This window comes from Dipodomys merriami, unplaced genomic scaffold (genome assembly GCF_024711535.1).
Source record: "Dipodomys merriami isolate MVZ:Mamm:240054 unplaced genomic scaffold, mDipMer1.0.p SCAF_2, whole genome shotgun sequence".
NCBI lineage: Eukaryota > Metazoa > Chordata > Mammalia > Rodentia > Heteromyidae > Dipodomys > Dipodomys merriami.
Window position 1 is genome coordinate 8,899,769 of NW_027203381.1, and position 20,708 is coordinate 8,920,476.

Consider the following 20,708-nt stretch of genomic DNA (forward strand, 5'->3'; position numbering starts at 1 on the left):
TGCTTCCAACCCTGAGCACAAAGTTTAAGTATGCAAGACGAAAACACTTTGGGGGATTGGTTGTACAACAATGCCAGCGATTCACTGTACACTTGGAATGATTAAGAGAATGATTTTTGGTGACAGATGTATTTTACCACAATTAAAAAATTAAAATTCAAAAGGTAACATATCCATTGTTAAAATGTGATGAAGTATAAAGTAAATAACAGTCACTCGATTAGAGATTACAGCTGTTGCAAATCTTGTGGAATTCTTTTATGGAAACGTTTATTCAAGAGTACAATGCAAAAGCATCATTTTAGAGAAGGAAATCCTCTTATAAAGGGTGAGAATTAACACCGTTTTTGATTCCTGGAAAACTGGATTCATGCCAGTATTTTTACTAAGTCATCCAGTGTGGGTTTGGTGAATGCTGTCTATGCCACAAACATGCAGTGCATCAATAATGGACTGTAGATCCAGGACCAGACGAAGTGCTCCTTCCCTTCATTCTTGCACATATTCATCGATTGATCCCCCCGTCTCCCTGTGGCCTGAGAGGCAGTGGTGGACAGAGCAGGTCTTCATTTCTAGTTGGGAAACAAACACAGGAATTGTGAAGAGTCAGGAGGGCGAGGAGGTGGCATGGAGCTGAGACCCGCAGCCTGACAGTGTATGCACGGGCAATCCAGATGAATGGACAGTGCAGAGGGCAGGGCTGTGGGGGGGGGCGCATTTCCTATATCCCCATTGGGGAAAAATTACATTAAAAACTCACTGAGCTGCACACTTAAGGGGTGCTCACTTTACTAGGAGAATGCCTTACCATCCTCAAAAACAAAACGGCTCTTCTTAGGGAACAAAAGGAAGGGGAAGGAAACATTCCAGGTGCCAGCAGGCACACCTTTACTGCAGAGGGACAGGTAGCCCTGCAACCTCTGCTTAGAGCCAGTGGGTTTAGTGACTTGACTTGTTCCTCTCAGGTCCATGTTGCTATAAGTGCACTGGGAGGAGCTCAGTGCGTATGTAACCAATAAGATCAAAGGAAGCTATAAGGGGACGTCCTATAGGCCCACAAGATATAAAAGGTTATGATTGGCTGGGCACCAGTGGCTCAAGCCTGGAGACTAAGATGTGAAGATTATGGCTTGAAGCCAGACGAGGCAGATAAAACCAAAGGACTTTTCCCCCCACTGATCAGCAAAAATCTGGCTGTGGAGGGTGTGGCCCAAGTGGTAGCGCTCCAGCTTGAAGTGGAAAAAGCTAAGCAAGAGTGTGAGTGCCTTATTCAAGCCCCAGGACCAGCATCCCCTCTCTCTCTGCAGTCCATGTCCTCTCTCAGCTGCGGTGGAGGACGTGGTGAGGGCTATTCCTTGCCAGGCCATGCTTTTGTTTACGAGGAAGCACCAGCAATAGGATATCTGGCATTTGCTCTAAAAAGAAGATGGACTGGGGCTGGGAAGGTGGCTCAGTGGTAGAGCGCTTGCCTTGCATGCCTGAGGCCCTGGGTTCGATTCCTCAGCACCACATAAGCAAAAAGGAAAAAGCCGGAAGAGGCGCTGTGGCTCAAGTGGTAGAGCGCTAGCCTTGAGCTGAAGAACTGAGGGACAATGCCCAGGCCCAGAGTTCAGGCTCCACGACCGGACCCCAAAAAAAAAAGATGGACTAAAACCACCTTGCCATTTTCTGTCTTCTGGTACCTCACATTTCCATTTCATTGCAATAATAATAATAATAATAATAATAATAATAATAATAATAAAGCTGGGCCTAGTGGCTCATGCTTGTAATCCTGGCTACTTAGGAGGCTGAGACTGGGAGGATCAAGTTTTTGGGCTTAGCCCTGAAAAAAAAGTTCATGAGACTCTCTTCCAACCAATAAAAAGCTGGGGCAGTGGTGCACATCTGTCATCCCAGTGATGTGGGAAACGGAAATAAGAGGATGAGGGTCTACAGAGGTGGTATCGGCATAAACGTGAGAGTGTATTTAAAAAAATAATGAGAGCAAAACCAGGCTGGGGATGTGCTTCGAGAGGTACAGTGGCTGCCTGGCCAGGGCAAACCCCAGCTCCACCAAAGTAAAGAAATAATGAAGTAAAAAGGCACTAAGAGAATGTACAGGCTACCAGCTGGAGGCAATACTGGACTGGAAACATACACCCAGTAAAGGACTGGTACTCAGAATATGCAAATATTTTTTGAGAACTCTACAATAAGAAAATAAGCAACCTATCTGAAAATCAGCAAAAATGTAAGCCAAATTAATAGAAAGTGTGATATCTCACCTAATAGAGTGGTCAAAATCCGAAACACTGACATCATCAAATGCTGGCAAGGATGTGGAGCAATAGGAACAGTCAGCCATTACTGGGGGGGAAGGGAGATACAAAGAGTCATGGCTACAGTGGAAGGTCAGTGGCTTCTTATGAACCTAAACATACTCTTACCCATGTGATCTGGTAAGTGAATGGTACTTATTCAAAGGAATTAAAGCTTAATATCCACTCAGAAACCGGCACATAGATGTTTATAGCAGTTTCATCTGTAATGGCCAAATGTTGAACGCAATCAAGATGTCCTTCAACATGTGACTGGATAGAGAAAAGTCACATCCACACAATGGGATGTTATTCAGCCAAAAGAGAAGGGGGAAAAAAGAAAGCAATGGAATTATAGAAACACCTGGGGATGCCGTAAATGTACACTGCTACGGGCAAGTAGTGGATCTGAAGCAGCTCCAGCCACTTGACTCCATCTATGATGGCGTGACAATGGATATAGATCCAGGAGAAACCAGACTTCGGCTTTTGATTGGATGTGGCTAGCAATGTGTTGTGGGGTGATGTGAGGCAGCAATAAGCTGAAATTTCCAGTCACTACAATTTGACACTCTGTGTACTGTGTGCTACCCAAAGGGGTTTGGTGGGCTAGGATGGCACCATGCAGAATCCCAATACCACTGTGGACCTTAGTTCATAATGAAGTCTCTGAAGTGGAGCTGGGGTTCAATGGTAGACAACTTTGAGCAAGGAAGCTCAAGGGCAGCATCCAGGCCCTGAGTTCAAGCCCTAGAACCAACCAGCACCTGTGTGTGCACACATACACACACGCACGCGCGCACGCACACACACACACAGATGATCAACAATTAGCTTGTCAAATATAAAACAGACAATGCAGGTATAGGATAATTGAAATGAGTGAAAACAGCTAACACAAATAAAAGAACAAAGCACCATCTAATCCAAAAGGGAGGCATTCCTGGTTTTTAGAGACCCTAAAATAGGAAGGTAGGTTTTGAATGAGGAAACATCGTTTACAGGAAATACAACCTTGTTTTAGGTTGTATTTATTTATTAGGTTGTATATATGTTTGGCCCCTATTTAAATGTATGCTCTTACCAATCACCACACACACACACACACACACACACACACACACACACACACACACACACACACACACACTTCACACACACACACTTCACACACTTGAGAAGTGGACTGTATTGTTTTATTTAGAAGTCAGGGCTCTCTACCAACTTGTAAGTGGTAGATTAGGGACAAAGGGAATTTTCTTAGGCTGTGATTCATGTTGGGGTCTGAAAAACATGAAAACATACCCAACTCCCCATGCAAGTACACAGAAAGCAGGCAGAGTTTGAGGCTGGAAGGACAGAGGATTGCTTTTTACAATGTGGGAGTAGGGGCGGGAGGAGGAGGGACGGCCTGGAATTGTGGACAAAAGGTCTTCTTACGCAGCATTAGCAGATCAGGCGACAAGAGCGTGTGGCCTGGGGACAGGGTGCCCCGTGCTCTTTCCCAGCCCAGGTGAGGAATCCGGAGGCTTGTCTCCTTTTTACCTCACCCATGTGATCTTGGTTAGACATCTTTTTCATAAAGGTCCGGCTTCTCGAAGCTCCTCTTGGGTCTGCGTTTTCTCTGAGACCCGAAATAAGCAGAGGAGGGGTATCCGGGGTGGCAGGTTTGGTCTTGCACAGTAGTGAAGGCCGATCGATGCTGGAATGTCCGCGGCCAGCCTGGGGCTGGAGTTCGCTGGTAACATCCATTAGATGGCAGATTCTGATCTCGGTGTGTGTCCGGTGCAGCGGCTGCTCCGCGCCCAGGGGCCGGACTGGGCCCCACCGCTGATCTTGTTGACTGCTCTGGGAGCCCCCTTTCTGAATGACTTTGCGGGGAAGGCTGGGGTCTGCTGGCCTCGGGCCGGGTCTGCAGAAGTGCTCTAGGAGCTGGACATGGGGGGGGGGTGGAACGAAGTGGCCGCAAGGCCAATGCACAGGGCAACCCAGCCACCTAAGCCGCCTGACTCAGTGTCCCACAGCCTTAGAGCGGAACCCCAGCGGGAGCCCTGAGTGAGCACTGGGAACAGCGGCCGGCCTCGCGCAGAGGCGGGCGGGGTCCGCCCCACGCTCCCGGGCCCTCCCCGCTGCCCGCTCCGAACCCCCGCCCGACGCCCGCTGCAGGGGACCCCGCCACGGCTCTGCTCCCTGGGAACTGAGCTGTGGAGGAAATGTGGGCTGGGAGGGTGCTCGTGGGGTCTGCCTCCGTGGGGACCCAAGGGCCAGGCAGAGACACCCGACGCCCTGCCAGTGCCCCAACCCCAGCCGGAAAAAGCACTGGGATTGCTCTCTCCATCCTGCCCTGCCTCCTCCCCAGCCCCTCCCCGGCCCGGCCCCTCTCCCCCCACGGTCCCCAGCCAGGGCCCCTCTTCCCCAGGGAGCGCCCGCCGGATGGGGCTGCCCCCGCTGGGCTGAGCTCACCACGCAGCTAAAGCACCGGTGCTGCCTGATGGTGCTAGGAAAACGTGGGGCTGAAAAGGAGGGCGCAAATGGCTCACACAGGAGGGCAGCAGGAAGGCGCGGCCACCTCAGGGGTCACCAGCCAGGCTGGAACGACAGGCAGGGCTCTGTGCTCACAGGTGACAACAGACAGGCCATGTATACAAAGTGACAATAGCTGCGTTCCAAGAAACTTTTATTTGTAGACATTGAACTTTGAATTTGACATCATTTTAGGTGCCAATAAAAATGACTTTTTTTGAGCCAGGGTCTGGCTACGAAGCTCAGGCTGGCCTTGAACCCATGATCCTCCTGCCCCAGTGTTTTCAACTGTTTGAAGATCTAAACTAGCCTTAGTTTGCAGGGCTGTTGTTTGTCAGGTCTTTGTATTTGTGGCCAATCTTTAAGCTATGAGTAAGCCCATGACTGTCAGTGCAAGACTCGTATATCAGTGTTCTTTTTTTGGTAAAATCTTCCCCGCTCCAAGGAAACTATAACATAGAGAAAAGCCTAGAAACTATGGAGACGGAACTGCTCCAAGCAGACCGTTCTAGCGCTTTTGTACTGCCACCTAGTGGCTGGACATCCTAACTTTAGTCTTTTCTGGTTTTCCTTCCCTACAAGTACTTCAACACATTGGTCTCCTGGCTGGACCACTCCAAGGAAGGTTCAAGTCCACTGAAACCAAAAAGACAAACAAGAAAACCAAACCGTAACAAATCATTTAAAGTGAAAAGAATTAAGCTTTAACTACAGAATTTTGGAACTGGAAAGAACTTTCGAGATCATCTCATGACTGGATGGCAGCTTTCAGACAGGGTAAGAAGGGGCTAGGCTGGGGCTCAGTGGCAGAGCACGTGCCAGGCATGCCATGAGGCCCTGGCATGCCACGCTCCAGGTCTAGCTCTTCAAGCTGTTTTCAGGAGGAGCCTGTTTGGGCATCCTGCCAGCCTGATACCGGATCAGGGCTGTCTATTCCTCAGTGATGGATCTTTGACAGGACACAGAAGAGGTGCAGGGCTGTGTCCTTGGTACTAGCTAGCCTTTGTGTCTTGAATTCCTAAGTAAACGGGGCACAGTCCCTACCCCACAGGGCCGTCACAGGCTGAAGCATCATCAGTGTTACCGAGGACTAAGGAACTTACTGTGCTTCCTGCATTTTGCTGTGCTCAATCTGTGCAACTGTGCCACCAAGTGCTACTCCCAATTTTAGTGATCGGCCTGAGAAGGTTGGCACGCAGTGAGTGTGGGTGGGTGCCACCTCTTGTAGATGCTGGTTTTATGAAGGTGTCCCAGGTACAAATCAAGTTCCCCTGTGACAAAGCTGACCTAATGTAACAATCTACATATAAATGGAGGTGCTTTGTAATGCCACCAATCACTGGTCCTTCTTGCTTGCACTACTAAACTCATCTTTAAATTTTTATTTTTGTGCCCCTACTGAGACTTGAACTCAGGGCCTTGCACTCTTGCTTAAGCTTTTTCACTCAAGATTGGTGCTCTACCACTTGGGCCACATCTCCACTTCGTTTTTTTTGGCTGGTTAGTTGGAGATGTGTCTCTTGGATTGCCAGCCCAGGCTGGCTTTGAACCCCAATCTTCAGTTCTCAACCTGAGTAGCTAGGATTACAGATGTGAGCCACCAGCACCACCAGCCACAGGCTGATTTCTTAATCTTTAATGTTCACTTTACGCTTAAAATGCAATGGCTCAAGTGGAAGAGCATCTGAGCGCCCGCCTTGCAAACATGAGGCCCTGTGTTCCCTCAACTCCCAGTGCCACACAAAAAAAAGAAAACATGGATAATAAAAGCTTTTACAAGCCAGAGTTACAGTAGAGGATACTTGCACATGTTTAAAACCTCCATTTAGTAATACAGGCAAGGTTGACAGTCCTTGGACTGCTGACAAGACAGAGGCTTCCAGCTTAGTTCTCAAGGTTCTAAGATTTCCTGTTTCTGGAAAGTTCTCAAAGCCTTCAAGAGACACTGAGAAGACACCATACTGAACTACGACGGGGCCTGCGTGGCACCCATGCGCATACCCCGGCCTGCGGCCATCTACCAGGAGTCTAAGGCCACGTGGGTGTGGCACCCCTGCAGGAAGGCGGGGCTTCACAGTTCAGTTACTACACTCCTGTGGGCATAGTAATAGTGGGAAGGGGCCAGAGCACTAGACTGAAATTGGGGCCCTGCCTTCATGACTGTATGTTTGAGGACTGTCAATCTCCCTGGCTACTGAATGCTCCACCAGTAAACCAGGAAGCTCTTATCCCCTTTACAGCTGTGGTAACTGGACTCAGAGGGGAAGCGCCAGGGAGAAAGCCCGGAGTACCATCCACGGCTGTAAGATACTCAGACACAACGCTGGAAGAGGAGACTGCTCAGATCGCTTCCACAGCCATCTGCCTGCATTCTTAAAGGTTTTGGGTACAGGCTGACAATCTCCAATGCTTTCTCTTTTACATTTAATTTTCTCTAAATTAGGTCAGTAGAAAATTATTTGCTTGCTTGCACTGTCTTCTTCAACCACCAGGTGGCATTGCTTTCCAATGAGCAATTTCTTTCCGTGAGAGGCCTGCCCAGACCTTTTAAGTGCATCAAATTGAAGCTGCAAGAGGAAAAAGAAAAACAATGAAAAGCCATGCAAGCCCCACTTTACCCAGCCTGCAACCCCGACTCTCAGTGTCAAGCCGCAAAATTTGGGGGTTAAGAGCTTTTGGTGTCCCAGGCTTGAAGTCACCAAAGATGGAAGGTAACTGCAGGAACCCACATGAAGTGCTCCATTTCCCAGAAGAGGAAAAGGTATAATAACCCGCCCCTCACCCCCTCTCTGCCCCGCCCCGGTGTTTCCAAGACGGATAGGGAAGCTGTGCACACAAAGTTCGGGCAGTAGGTAACCTAGTGCCGATCAAGAGAGTTTAAATTTTCCAAGGACAGTATTTTGAAATTTTGTGAATTCTCTGCAACCTGGCAAAGGTTATTTTTGCATGTACAGACACAAGAATTGTGATATGTATGCAGTTAACATAAAATATTGATGTTACATTACTTTAGAAACCTGAAATGTGCAAACTGATGCAGGCCCTGGAAAACAGCATTACCCAACACGGGCCGCCCTCTCTCTGCTGAAGGTCAACACGAAAGCCAACATTGCCACTGAAACAACCTTCGCCCCCAGGCCATACCTGCTGCTCAGTTCTGGGGCCCTAGAACCATTCATCACAGCTGACCTCACCCAGAACAAAGCAGGGAGACAAGGAGTACAGTGGCCATGTCTCAAGGCAGAGCACCCATTCCCTCACTTCACCCAGCACCCTTCCAAACGCATCTCGGACAATAACGAGATCCTTATTGGAGAGAATGGAGATGTGTGTGTGTCAGTGTTTGCTGCATTCCTTCTAGATGAAAGGAGGAAGAGGAAAAGAAGGGAGGGGGTGTTGAACTGCCATAGCAACGTGCACAAACTCAACCTTAGCATGCTTTGTCATCAGCAGCAGTCTTCCAGGCTTGAACCTATGGGTTAAGTACTAGATGCTTACTGTTAAGTAAGCCTTGCATATAGGCCTATCCTGTCGGTTCTCCACCCGACAGGATCTTACAGAGTAGGGGTTGTCAATGCATGAACAGAATGAGGAACTGTTAGCTTTCTTACCACCCAGGGAACTGTCACCTCCTTCTCTCCCAGACGACCACATTCTCTTCCATATTCTCCCCATCTCTTGGAATCACAATCCTCCCGTTCATCAAAATTGGACTCAACAAACTTCTGAATGCCTTGTGGAATTATTTCATTCTGTTGGGCCTTTCCCATACATTATTTCATTTATCCTTATAACCATGACTTCAAAACAAACTCATTTTATCTTAGGAAAATGAAGTTCAAAGTCCAAAGTGCTTTCTCCTGGTCACATCCAGCCTTTTCTAAAGTGGCTTCACCAAATCAATTCCTCATGTGGGACCTTGCCAGGGGCAAAAGCCGCCGTCAGTCTGTGAACTGTCTCTGAACTTTTAGGGTTTCTTTCTCCAACTGTGTCCTCAAATACCAGTGTCAAAATGACCTTTCCTCTACTTAAACCTTGGTAACTTCTAAGCCTCAACCACCTCCAAATTCTATGCCCCTATTTTATCTATGCTCCATTCGCTAAGGTGCTGTTTTTTCTCCTCTCTCCCAACAATACAGCACCGCCACCACAGCCGTTACACGTTTTCTCATCACCACACAGTCTCTTCTCACGGTGACCAGCCACCCTGGCCACACCGGGAGGCTGGCTCGACTCACCTCCCCATGAGAACGCACAGCAACATCTCCCAGAGCACGCTCCGGGCCTGGCATCGCACACATCTGTGACATCTTCTTAGGAGGGTGTCGGGGTCTCTACTATGCTCTAGTCAGGTGTCAATCATGTGGAAAACAGTTCAGCAAGTCTTGGAAAACTAAGTATCTACATGTTGTACAACCCAGCAAACTCTTATACATAGGAACCAGCAGATTGCTGGAAAGAAGTCCCCAGAAGCCTAGTCTGTGATGGCAGGGAGGGAGGAAGGGGGGGTGGGGAGAAGAAGGGAAGGGAGGGAGGGATTGAGACCATTCTAAGGTCCACTGATGAAATACTGGGTAAATTATTTACTGGTATTCTTCCCCACACCATGAAAATATTTTAAGGTGTAAAAAACAAAAACCCTACAGGAACAAACATGTCTGGGACTATAAAGTCAGATGAGTCAGATGAGTCCAGCCAGTGCCTGAAGGTTCAAAAAGAGCTTTTCTAAAGTTCAAGAAAGGCAAAAATAAGCAGGATATTTAGTGGGATTATGAGAGATGAGGAAACGGAAAAAAAAATCCCACAGGAATAACATAATTTAGAACAGAGTTTCCTTGTGCCGTGTGGTGAGGAACACAGGAACGCCACTGGAGACTTCCTGGCTCAACTCACGGTGGCTCCCGTGGGACGGACCTCAGGCTACTATGGACAGCTGGTGTCCTCCACGCAGGCTAGGCTCATCTGAAATGCACTGTCCACACAGACGCCTCCCAACAGCAGCCCACTGCCCTGGGCCTTCTGGAGGGCAGGGAGACAGCACTGTCGGAGGAGCCTGAAAGAACAGCACACTGGTCTCCACTGATTGATTTAGAAATGACTGATGGTCTGGAGGCCTTAACTGGAGACCAGGGATATTAAAGATGTTCATTACTAAACCCCCAATATAGTTGCCTAGCTGACCAAAGAATGAAGAGCTCTTTATGCTTTTGGCAAGGGAAGTCCTAAGCCAGAAATGGACGCCGCAGGATGACAGGGGACTTGGCCCAGTGTGGGCTCAACAGACACAGGAATAAAGCCCCTCTCTTTCAGTGGTCACACAGGCGGCCTACACGGGAGGTGCCATCCAGGGTAATAACTAAAGAATAGCCAGGTAGTAACAGGGTTGGGACTTACTGCCCAGGTTACAGAGATGGGGTGATCTTAAAAAAACAAAATTACCATGCATGACAGTCTATCTTTAGGTTTTTTGTTTGTTTGTTTGTTTGTTTTACAAATTTACAATAAGGAACAATTCTTTTGCTGTTTTTCATTTTTTTTTATTGCTGTTAATTCAAGGAAAAAAGGTTGCATAAAATCCAATCTGTCTAGAAATATAAGTGGCCTTTCCAGTACATAACATTTCAAATATCAAAGTATATGGTAAACATACAAATAAGGAGAAGGCAACATACCTCCTATGTACAGTACAGTATTTTAAATCATAAAATAAGCTCCATAAAGTACAACTGGCAAGTGACTCGCACTGCGCTTGCGCATACGTGGCTCATCAACACTCTCACCTGAGCAACTCAACTGCAGCTTAACAATTTAATAATGTGGTCCAAAAATACCCAGGTCAAATAAAATATATTTAATCAAAATAATTTCCTTTGCTTGAATTTTTTCTTTCTAAATTAAAGCTCTCATCTGCCCCTTCTCCCCCCTTTCCCTTTCCTGTAGCTCCCCACCCTGAAAGTTTCACAATGTACATTGGTGCTATAAATAGAAATGCCACTTCAGAAGCATCCAAGTGAGCTGCTTTTTGTCTTCAAGTTTTTCTGTCTGTCTAGCAATGTCAGGCTTCTGACCCAAGACCAAGCATGACGTTCCTCCGCTACACACCAGCACAACCCTCCACAACAAAGACGCGTCTTTCCTGCCGTGCTTAAGAATGGGACAACAGGGCCCTCACCCCTAAAACAATGACTACACCGTGGTAGCTGTTCATTGCTGTTGAGAGCAGCAGTCACCAAGAATCACACTCCATCTTCCAGATAACCTCAGTGCACTTTAGGAAATCAAAAATTACCTGGAAGCAATTAAGTACATAGATTGGCTTTTTTTAAAAACAACAACAACAACAACAAAACTTTTTCTTTTTTTTAAGAACAGCAGCATTAAACTTAGTGACATGACACTGACATGATTAATACCATCTCAACACACTCAGAATTCAGTCTTTCACATTATAATCAAGCATAGTGGTAAACGGTTATAAAAGTGACTTTGCTACGAGAGACAGGTTAGGGGACAAATACCTGACTTTGTGGAAACCCATAGCTTCTGTTCAGATTGCAATAAACCACACTTATTTTAAACACAACATAACACTGTAACAGTTGGTACAGCAAAAGAAGAAATATTTACTCAAGTAGTGTCTTTGAGCAGGACACAATGGTAGACGACGCGTAGAACTGGCCGTCGCCTCTCGCCACAAACACAAGCACACAGAGAACATTCACACCAGTGTGTTCACGCTGTCTCTCTGAAGCAACAGGCTAGAGGAGTATGATGGAAGGAAAAGTCGTTTCCTTTTAAGAAAATGTTTTTTGTCCATTTCAAATGCACGTTTCAGCTTCCTATGGTTTGACTTCTTCCTTGTTCTCGTTTGGACACAAGCACTGCGTGTATGTGTTCATGGGATGCTGTTTTTACGTATATACACACTGTCTTGGGAACTTGGTTTCTCCCATAAGGTAAGGTTGAACGTTTTGCCCTTGGACTACTTGCAGAGCAGTTTACAGAGGTGCGGACAGTACACCACTGGGCGCCCCTGCCACGGGCCAGGCAGGGAAAAGGGAGAGCTTTGAGGGGGGTGGGAGAGAAGTGTAGTTTAGGGTGAAAGTGAGAAAAGCAAGGGAAGAAGCAGTTTCTTTTTTCAAAACCATATGACTGTTACCAGTGTTGTAAAAAAAAAAAAAAAAAAAAGGTCAAATACACAGTTTTGAAGATTCAGTAAACATTGCACACAGCAAGTATTCAGTGAAAAACAAAGCACGCGTCAACATTTCCTTTTGATAGTTCGTCTGGAAGTGTGAGTTCCGTGTATCATACAGAGAAGCCTGTTGTTGAACCAGGAGACCAAAGGCTCAGAAGCATTTCATTCTTTCTTATTTTGGACATTGGTACAAGAGAAATGAAAACTCCCAACTGCATAGAAATGTGTAGACAAAAAACAAAATACCTTTCCTCGCCTCCCCTCCACACCCGCGATCCCACACCGGAGTGTGCTAAGCAGGCAAGCTTTACGTGGTTCAGTCTGCAGAATCCAACGTATCATTAGAAGGGGGGAGGGGAGGTGCGTATCTCAGTCTGTAAGTGCCTAAAACAGGAAAGACAGAACGGCTAAGTCACCTCTGACAATGACATGCATGACAAACCAGTCAAGCCATCTGAAGGGCATACGCTTCAGAAGGCACCTTCTTCAGTTTAGCACTAAAACCATTCTGAACTGCAAATAGGTTACTTAAAAAAAAAAAAAAAGGTATTATCAAGCTTGTGCTTTAGGTTCAAACTAAAGCTGTATCAAACTTGATCTGCCCTTACGAATGACAAGTCAGTGCACTCCCAACTCTACTCTTCCACCCCACCCCACACCCAGATTAAGAGCTGGAGAAATGACCAAAGGCCAAATTGAAGTGAATGAGAGCGGCTTGAGGAAAACACTGAATTTGGTACTTTAGTGAACTTAGATCAAGTTCTTATTTCCAAGCCAGTGTTTGTTTTTCTTTTATAATGCAATAGCACTTTGGACTTTTTCTTCTTATACAGTCCTTAGGAAGAAACAGGCTAGCACAGCATACAGGTGAGGCCAGCGGACGCTGGAGTTACTCTAAGCCTTGCATGCCAAATCACTGGCTTTCTTCCTGGTTTTCAGTATCTGAATTCTGCTTACTTGGCAGAGCTTAAAAAAAAATAAAGGCTGTAAGCAAGAATTATACCATAGAATTCCAATTCCCCTTACATTCCTTGAAAAGAGCCTCTAGTTTATTCCTTAACTGGAAACTGGAATTCCTCTGACGTGACTTGTACTGCGTGTGACCTGCTCTAATCTAGACTTTTCTGGCTGCACTTTATGATGTCACTGAAGACATCTGTAAACAAACACACAAACAGATCTTTCTATGACAGAATCACATCATCAACAAAGGAAGGAAAAACGAACAGGAGAATTCAAAAACAAGTCCTCTGGGAGTTACTGGGATTACCTTGTTGGTTGGCCTCCATGGACGACTGCTTACAGTCCTGCGCATAGTGCCCGCTTACACCACAATTGTAACAGGAGACATTCCCATTCTTCTTGGGCCCCGAACCACTGGTATTGGCAACTACATTAGGTGCTGGATATATGGGATAGAATCTCCCAAATCCTGCCATCTGTTGCATGCCATAGTTGGCTTGGCTTCCCATGACTGGGTCATGCACTAGTCCATTTGCATATGGAGTCTGAGGCAGAAAAAAAGGAAGTTGGTTTCCATTGCTCTGATGTGCTTGGTTGAGGTAGCTGCCATTGCAAATGGATGGCAGAGTGAAGAACGACGGGACTCGGTACACTGGTCCAGGCATTGGATTGGGATAATAGTAACTATTTAGCTGAAGGTTTCCATTGGTCCCACAGCTGCACCTTCGACCACAAGAACCACACGGCCCCGAGCCCATCTGCTGGGGTGGCACTATCGTCCCATTAGCGTTCGTGTTCCCCACAGCACTGATGTAAGATGTGCTGTCACTCTGTGCAGTACTGTGTGTCAAAGCAGGGCTTGGGCTTGGAGCAGGGCCTGGGGTATGGGTAGGGACCGCAGGAGGGATAGTGGACTGGGCCTGACTGATTCCTGCACTTGCTGGCTGGGCAGAAGTGGCTGCTGTGTTGAGCACATTAGAATTCTGAGTGGGTAACACGTTGGCAGCGAGGGGAGAGCCTGGTAAGGTGTAGGACGCTGGTGGCTGTGCGGCTGAGAGGCCAGCTGCTGGAAGAACTACCTTCACATTGGTAGGCTGAGGGACTGTCCCCGTGTTTCCCTCCATTTGAGGCACCATTTGATTTAGTCCTACCACTTGGGATGCAGATTTTGTGATGGGGTCCGTGGTAGCCACAGGAGATCCTGGGAAACTACCTGGGTTATGAACAGGAATAAAGGCAGTGTTTGGTGACCCGATGCTCAGATTTCCGGCTGGTTGTTGTGGGATATTAACTGTGCAACTCTCAGAAGATCCCTGTGGTGGTGGCAATTTAAGCCTCTGAAATGTTAGGTGTAGAGCAGGAGTACTACTGTGTGGAAGGAAGGCCGACGGAACAGGCAGCGGAGAGGCCAGCAATTCAAGGTGCTTTTCTGATTCTCCTGTAGAAGCTGTTGGCCCCAGGATTCCAACAGGGGTTGAGTTTGCAGACTCTCTTATTGCAGAAATAGCAACAGGACTAGGAACAAGCATCCCTATTGTTTTGCCATCTGCAGATTTGGGTGGAGGAATAACAACCTCAGGCTTCTGGGCACCATTGTGCATGACACAGTGTAGCGCTGGCATGAAAGGGATATGCGGGTACTTGGGTGAGTTCAAGGGTGAATTCAGGGGATCTTCTAAAATGTTTCCATTCTCATTTCCTAGTGAAACAATCTGACCAGGTGGCTTGACAGTGACAGTCTGGTTGACAGACCCATAACTTGTAAACCTGGTTGTTGATGGATTTCCGGAATCCTCAGAATTGCTGTCTGTATCTTAAAAAAAAAATTATATATATTAACCCAATAGATATTAACCCAAACTGAACTCTCATCTTTCTTGCTAGAAATGAAATTCAGGTATAAAAATGAACTCTAAAGTTTGAGTGTGCCCTCCATTATGTTTCCTAATTGCCCAAGCTGACCTCTCATTTCTGGCTTTCTATAGCATATTTAAGAAATACGCGGACACAGGCACAAAAACAAAACAAAAGGTTACTTGGAGACTATATGAGGTACAGTGTAAAACATAGACATCCACTCCCTATAAAATAGGGAACAGACATGTTTTTAAAGAATGAAATAAATATTTGTACTATCCATATTTCAATTGGGTGAAGAAAATTTAAAGCTACTACTAGTCACAAAATAAATAATCTATGGCATAAGAAGAAGGGCAAATATGAAACCACTGCATTTATTCAAAATCTAAACTGACAGAAAACTGGTCTTACTAGTTCATTGCTCTTCCCCTTATATACAGAAACAATTTCAGTCTTCTGTTATAAAGTAGGTCGACACTGTTTAATTCATAGTCATTTACTTAGGGTCAACCCAGACACCACACTGATTGGTACAGAGACCACACCATTAAATGCCATGCTTATCTACGTATCTTTCGGCTCGCAAATAAGAACTGAGAGCTGGCACGGGTGGCTCATTCCTATAATCCTAGCTACCGAGGAGGCTGAGATCTGAGGATTTAGATTCAAAGTCAGGTTGGTCAAACATATCTATGACTCATCTCCAACTAACCAGTCAAAAGGGAAACGAAAAACAGCCAGAAGTGGAGGTATGGCTCAAGTGGAATACTAGCCTTGAACAAAAATGTCAAGCAAAAGTAAGAAGTCTTTAAATTCAAGCCCCAGTACTGTCACAAAAGAGAAAAAATGTTGAAGAATACTACATACTTAAAGTGTATTTATTGAAAGATGTTAAAAAATGTTAAAACAGGACTAAAAGCAAATTAAAATTAATGGAATCTACTTAATATCAGCAATGATATTAAATGGACCATTTTAATTTATTGAAGAGGGAAGAAGTTCAACTGAAGTCTTTTTTTAGCAAATTCTCATAAGAGATTAACATTTGGGGTATTTCTTACCAAAATTTGCAAAACGAAGACTATCTCCAAATCAATAACTGCTTTGAGGCACTGTATCTGTATCATCCCACCAGTACAGAATTAAGGGCAAAAATAATGTCCAAAGAATATTTTTCACATGACCAGTTAAGTTTATGAGTGTGAAGTTAAGGCAAGTAGCACCGTGGTTTTAAACAGTCCTAAATGGGTTTCTGCGCGCTACACTCATCTACATATTAAGAGGGCTGAGCTTATTTCTGTATGGCCTTTGGAAAACATTAAGTCTCAGACAAAACTCCTTTCCATTAAACAAGATTAATAAGCACTTAGAATTTAATTACAATTAAATAGAAATTTAATTAAAATCTTAGTAAGCACTCAGAATTTTTTAAATAATCAACTCTATCATAACACATATGGGTTGAGAAAGGCCTAAATGAATCTTTTACCTAAGGAAGACTCATTCTTATTTGTTAATATCTGAGATTATATGAGAAAGGGCAAGTTCCTCTACACAGGCTTGCAAACACGTGCTGTCTGATAGAGGAGAGGGATGCTACAAAGTTATCCAAGTATTTGACAACCAGGCCAAATCTGCAGAGTAAGGCAAAGAATCACAGAACCATTCATATATCCTTTAAAACCAAGTATAGTATTCAATGAAACAGAATGGGCACATCTACTCTGGGTACAGCATAAAAATTCTCTCAAGCTTCCTAATAACTTCATTCCTAAAATCTTAATTTTCTTTCATCAGTAAACTGCAGAGCAGAAATGTCTGAGACAGTACAACTGGTGGCAGTCATGGCACGCTACAAAGTAACTACAAAATAAATCTGACTTCCAATTGTTTCCAAGTAGCAGCATAGCTGCATAGGTCTCTGACAAGGCAATATAGAAGCAGACTGCTCAGCAAGGAACCACATGATGGTCTAAGGATCTCTACAAAAGAAATCACTTGATAATGCCTCTCAGCTTGGATACACCTTATGACCAGGATGTCAGCATGTGTGAAGAATGACATCCTTATTCAACATACGCCTTTTCAAGAAGGTCTCACTTACAGAGGGATAGAATAAAGGCCTCCAACAATCCTTAAAACCAACGAGAACCACAGGAAAATTTCAAATCAACTTTCTCTGAATTGTAGGAACTAAGGCTCAAAGCAATCTGAGGACTTAAGAAAAAAAAAATCCTTAAGAACAGGAACTTATGGCCTTTTACCTTGTCCTACCCTAGTCCTACCATTTCTCCATTTCTGAAGCAGTCTTGCTGACTATCAGCCCTTAATTATGGCAGCTATGATAAAGATTACCAGCAGTTACTAGAAAGGTTACAAGTTTGGATTTCTTCAAACCTGTAATGTCAATATGTGAACCTGTCTGACAGCTCATGCTCACAACTAGATCAACAATCTCTTATCCACAAGACATTTGTCCTAACTAATCAGTGGCAAGTGTTTAGCAACATGGCTATCTGAGATGGTGGTTTCATTTGGAGCCAAAGAGGCTAATCAAAATACTTCAAATGAAAAAGTGGAGAATGAGATGTCCATGGGGAGCTTTGAAAGCTTTCCCATATACTGAGAATCAAAAAAGCTATGCTCACACTTAGGCAGCACGCATTCCCAAATCATCCTACTGGGAATTACATTAAATGTAAAGGGACTAAACATTCAGCTCAAATGGCAAAAATAGGAAAACTAAATGCAAAACCCATGATCTAATTTTATATTGTCTTCAAGAGACACAGTTCATATTTAAACACACACAGAGGTTTGAACAAAAGGATAGAAAATAAACTACCATAAAATTAGAACCCCTTCTAAGAGCTGGAGTGGCTATTATCATTAGACAAAATAGACTTTAAGACAAATATTGCTACTAGAAAAAAAAAGGATCTCATAATGATAAAAAGATCAGGAAGACATTAAAAGTATAAATGTATATGCATCTACTAATATACATAATATAGTCCTCATCTGCTAATTCTACATTTTCTTATGATGCTATTTTCTTCCTATTTCATTTCACATGCAGTGAAGTAAGTTTATAACATCAACACTTCTAGAAACTGCTACAGCAAGGTCTTTAAGATACCTTCTGTAATGAATTTAAAATGAATATAAGACATACGTTTATAGAAACATAAAATCGTATGGATCTGATTTTAAGAAAGAACACAGTATTTCCCTTCACCCCTTCCTAAAAGCAAACCTCTGTCCTTTTCTTCTTCGCTTTCAAAACTTTCTCTTCCATCATGTCGTGGACTAGATGGAGAACTGTAACTCTCTGAAGATGTTTCTCCACATGTGTCATGTCCAGATCCAATGTCCAAATTCACATCTAAAAATAACAACTCTATTTAAAAAAAAATCATGTTAAGAAGTTCAATTAATTTCCAAGTGAACTATTAGAAGTGAGTTTAGCTACAAATACTTTTTTCAGTTTTCCTATAAACCTTAAATAACTTTAGATTTAGGTGAAAATTCATGACTAAATAGCAATTCTAACTCAAAGTAATTGATAAAGACATTCTTAAATGCACAAAACAAGAAGTCAATCTTACTGACTTTAAGCATTAAGGTTTCTTTGTTGGGTCTGTGCAGTATTACTTTGAGCCACTTTCTAAGTTTAGATATACTAAATCCTCAATTGCTTGTTGAAAACTTCTTTCAAGAATAGAATAGTATTGCAAAAAGACAATTCACGTAACTACTAAGCCAGTGAATTCAAAAGAATAAAATACTTCTTATCTACTAGACTGGACAGTCCCTTCATTTCTGTCCAAGGGTCAATCCTATACCAAGATGGGGTGGAGGCGAGTGTAGAACCTGTGATAACCAATTAGCTAAATCTGTTTTGGGCACATAAGGAGAGACTGATTATTGGTGTGTGTGGTATTGAAAATTCATACACTGGCCCAGAACTATTTATTTATGAAAGACTAGTAAGTAGCAGAGCTTCTGTCTTAAAGCAAAGACACACATGTGTCTTTATTATAAATCTCCATTTTGTAGTTCTAAGGGGTTCTCAATATTTACAGATGAGTGAATAATTTCTATGGCAACTTGGCAGAAACAATAAAATACAATGATTATTAATTACTTGGGCAAAATATACGTCAGAGAAAAGGGATGACCTGTGCAAAGAACAATTCAGATGACTAACCTGTGTCTTCTGAAGGGGTAAGTTTGTAACAAATTCATACTTAAAGAAGCCTAAGGCTAACGAGGTAACTTGAGGGATGAGGGAGAATGATGGAAGGGGTGACACTGATCAATATGCACCATACTTATAAACTGATTTGTTGAACGGAAACTCTTTTGTACAACTACTAAAAGATAATTTTAAAAAAGAGAATAAACACTCATTATTGAATATTCAATTTTTTTTTACATATTCATGAATACTGAAGAAAAATAAAGGTATTAAGAATGCAGATGTTTCTAGGTCTTTTGGGGTAGGAATTTAAGGAATGTAACATTGCACAAAACTCATGAGAAATGAGAAAAATGGTAGAGGAGTTTATATGGCAGGCAACACTTATAAAAAAGCAATCTTGAATATACTTTCACAGGACAGGCTCTGAATTACTAGAGACAATATGGCCAAAGAAAGGGGTATAGGCCAAAATGTTCCAATGTGTCATACTGGTCAGATAGCTTAGCATTAAACCACACTCATGAAAATACAACCTTTAAAAACTGCTGCACATATGGAAATCTTGCATAGAAACAGTTCAGCCAGCATTTAACAAAATGAACAGCCCAAACAGCTTTCCCCCCCCACATGTAGCTTAATTTATAAAACAATTTTTACACAGTTCTAGCTAGTATTTTAATTACCATAATGCTATACATTAAATTGAAGTGTTCACGGAACACTTCTATACTAGAATCTACACTAGAATTATCTTTTTGATGAAGTGCTTCAGAATTGTTCAGACCTTGGAAGCTTTTATGATATGAAATTACATGCTCCTGTATAGAGAGGCAGAAGCTGTGCAAGGTGAGAATGACACAATTATGCCAACGATTATGCCATAACTGTCTTTGAGAGATGCAAACAGATATTTTTAATCATATCTCAATAGTGACTTATAAGTCCTTATTCCTATCTTTTTTGGGGGGGGGGGTGGATGGTCCTGGGGCTTCAACTTGGGGCCTGGGTGCTATCCCTGAGCTGCTTCTGCTCAAGACTAGAGAGCTCTACCACTTGAGCCACAGCACAACTTTCAGCCTTTTCTCAGTAGTTTGTTAGAGTCTCACAGACTTTGCTGCCCAGGCTGGCTTCAAACTTCGATCCTCAGCTCTCAGCCTCCTAAGAAGCTAGAATTACGTGAGCCATCACTGCCTGGCTCCCTACAAAAATTCTTGTTACTAATTATGGAAAACTGAAGTTTGTTACAGAGTTAAGAACCATTTAATTAGGTAAAAGGTCCACATTTATCATCTGGATTATTAATAAAAATTGGGTAACTTTATAGCATTGTAAATCTTGTAGAAGACACTGGGAGGCCAACCAACTCATTTCCCTTCAAATGTTTTGGTGTCACCAAGGGTGGGGTGAAGGAAGAGATGCTGTGATAAAACTAAAATAAATTAATAAATATTTTTTGGGCCATTCCCAGAGTTTAAACTTAGAGTCTGGGCTTGCTTAGCTTGTTCAGCTGGCTTTCCACCATTTTACTTCAGCCTTGTGGTTTATTTTGTGTGTGCGTATGTGTGTGCGCACGCACGTGCACACACACACACGCACGCACACGCTACTCCTGGGCTTGAACCCAGGACCCTAGGCATAGTCCCAGAACGTTAGTGCTCAA

The 20,708-nt window shown here is 43.9% G+C and overlaps 1 protein-coding gene across 7 annotated transcripts in view; it reads right to left on the reverse strand.

The window, feature by feature from the left end:
• Positions 1–276: 276 nt before the first annotated feature.
• Positions 277–20,708, reverse strand: part of Zcchc2 (zinc finger CCHC-type containing 2) — a 60,481-nt gene continuing 40,049 nt past the window's right edge. Inside the window, exons 12-16 of one of the 7 annotated variants that reach the window (XR_011373462.1) lie at positions 18,101–18,244; positions 13,292–14,797; positions 12,268–12,405; positions 2,268–2,349; positions 277–572 (exon numbers count right to left, since the gene is read on the reverse strand). Coding sequence is in view for 4 of the 7 variants with exons in the window: in XM_070028996.1 (XP_069885097.1) it covers positions 12,338–12,405; positions 13,292–14,797; positions 18,101–18,244 (1,718 nt within the window). In the remaining 3 variants the exon portion in view is untranslated. Of the gene's footprint in view, positions 573–2,267; positions 2,350–4,960; positions 7,391–9,649; positions 12,406–13,047; positions 14,798–18,100; positions 18,245–20,708 lie in introns of those variants that run through there. The other 6 variants (XR_011373461.1, XM_070028996.1, XM_070028997.1 and 3 more) reach the window with 6 other exon arrangements.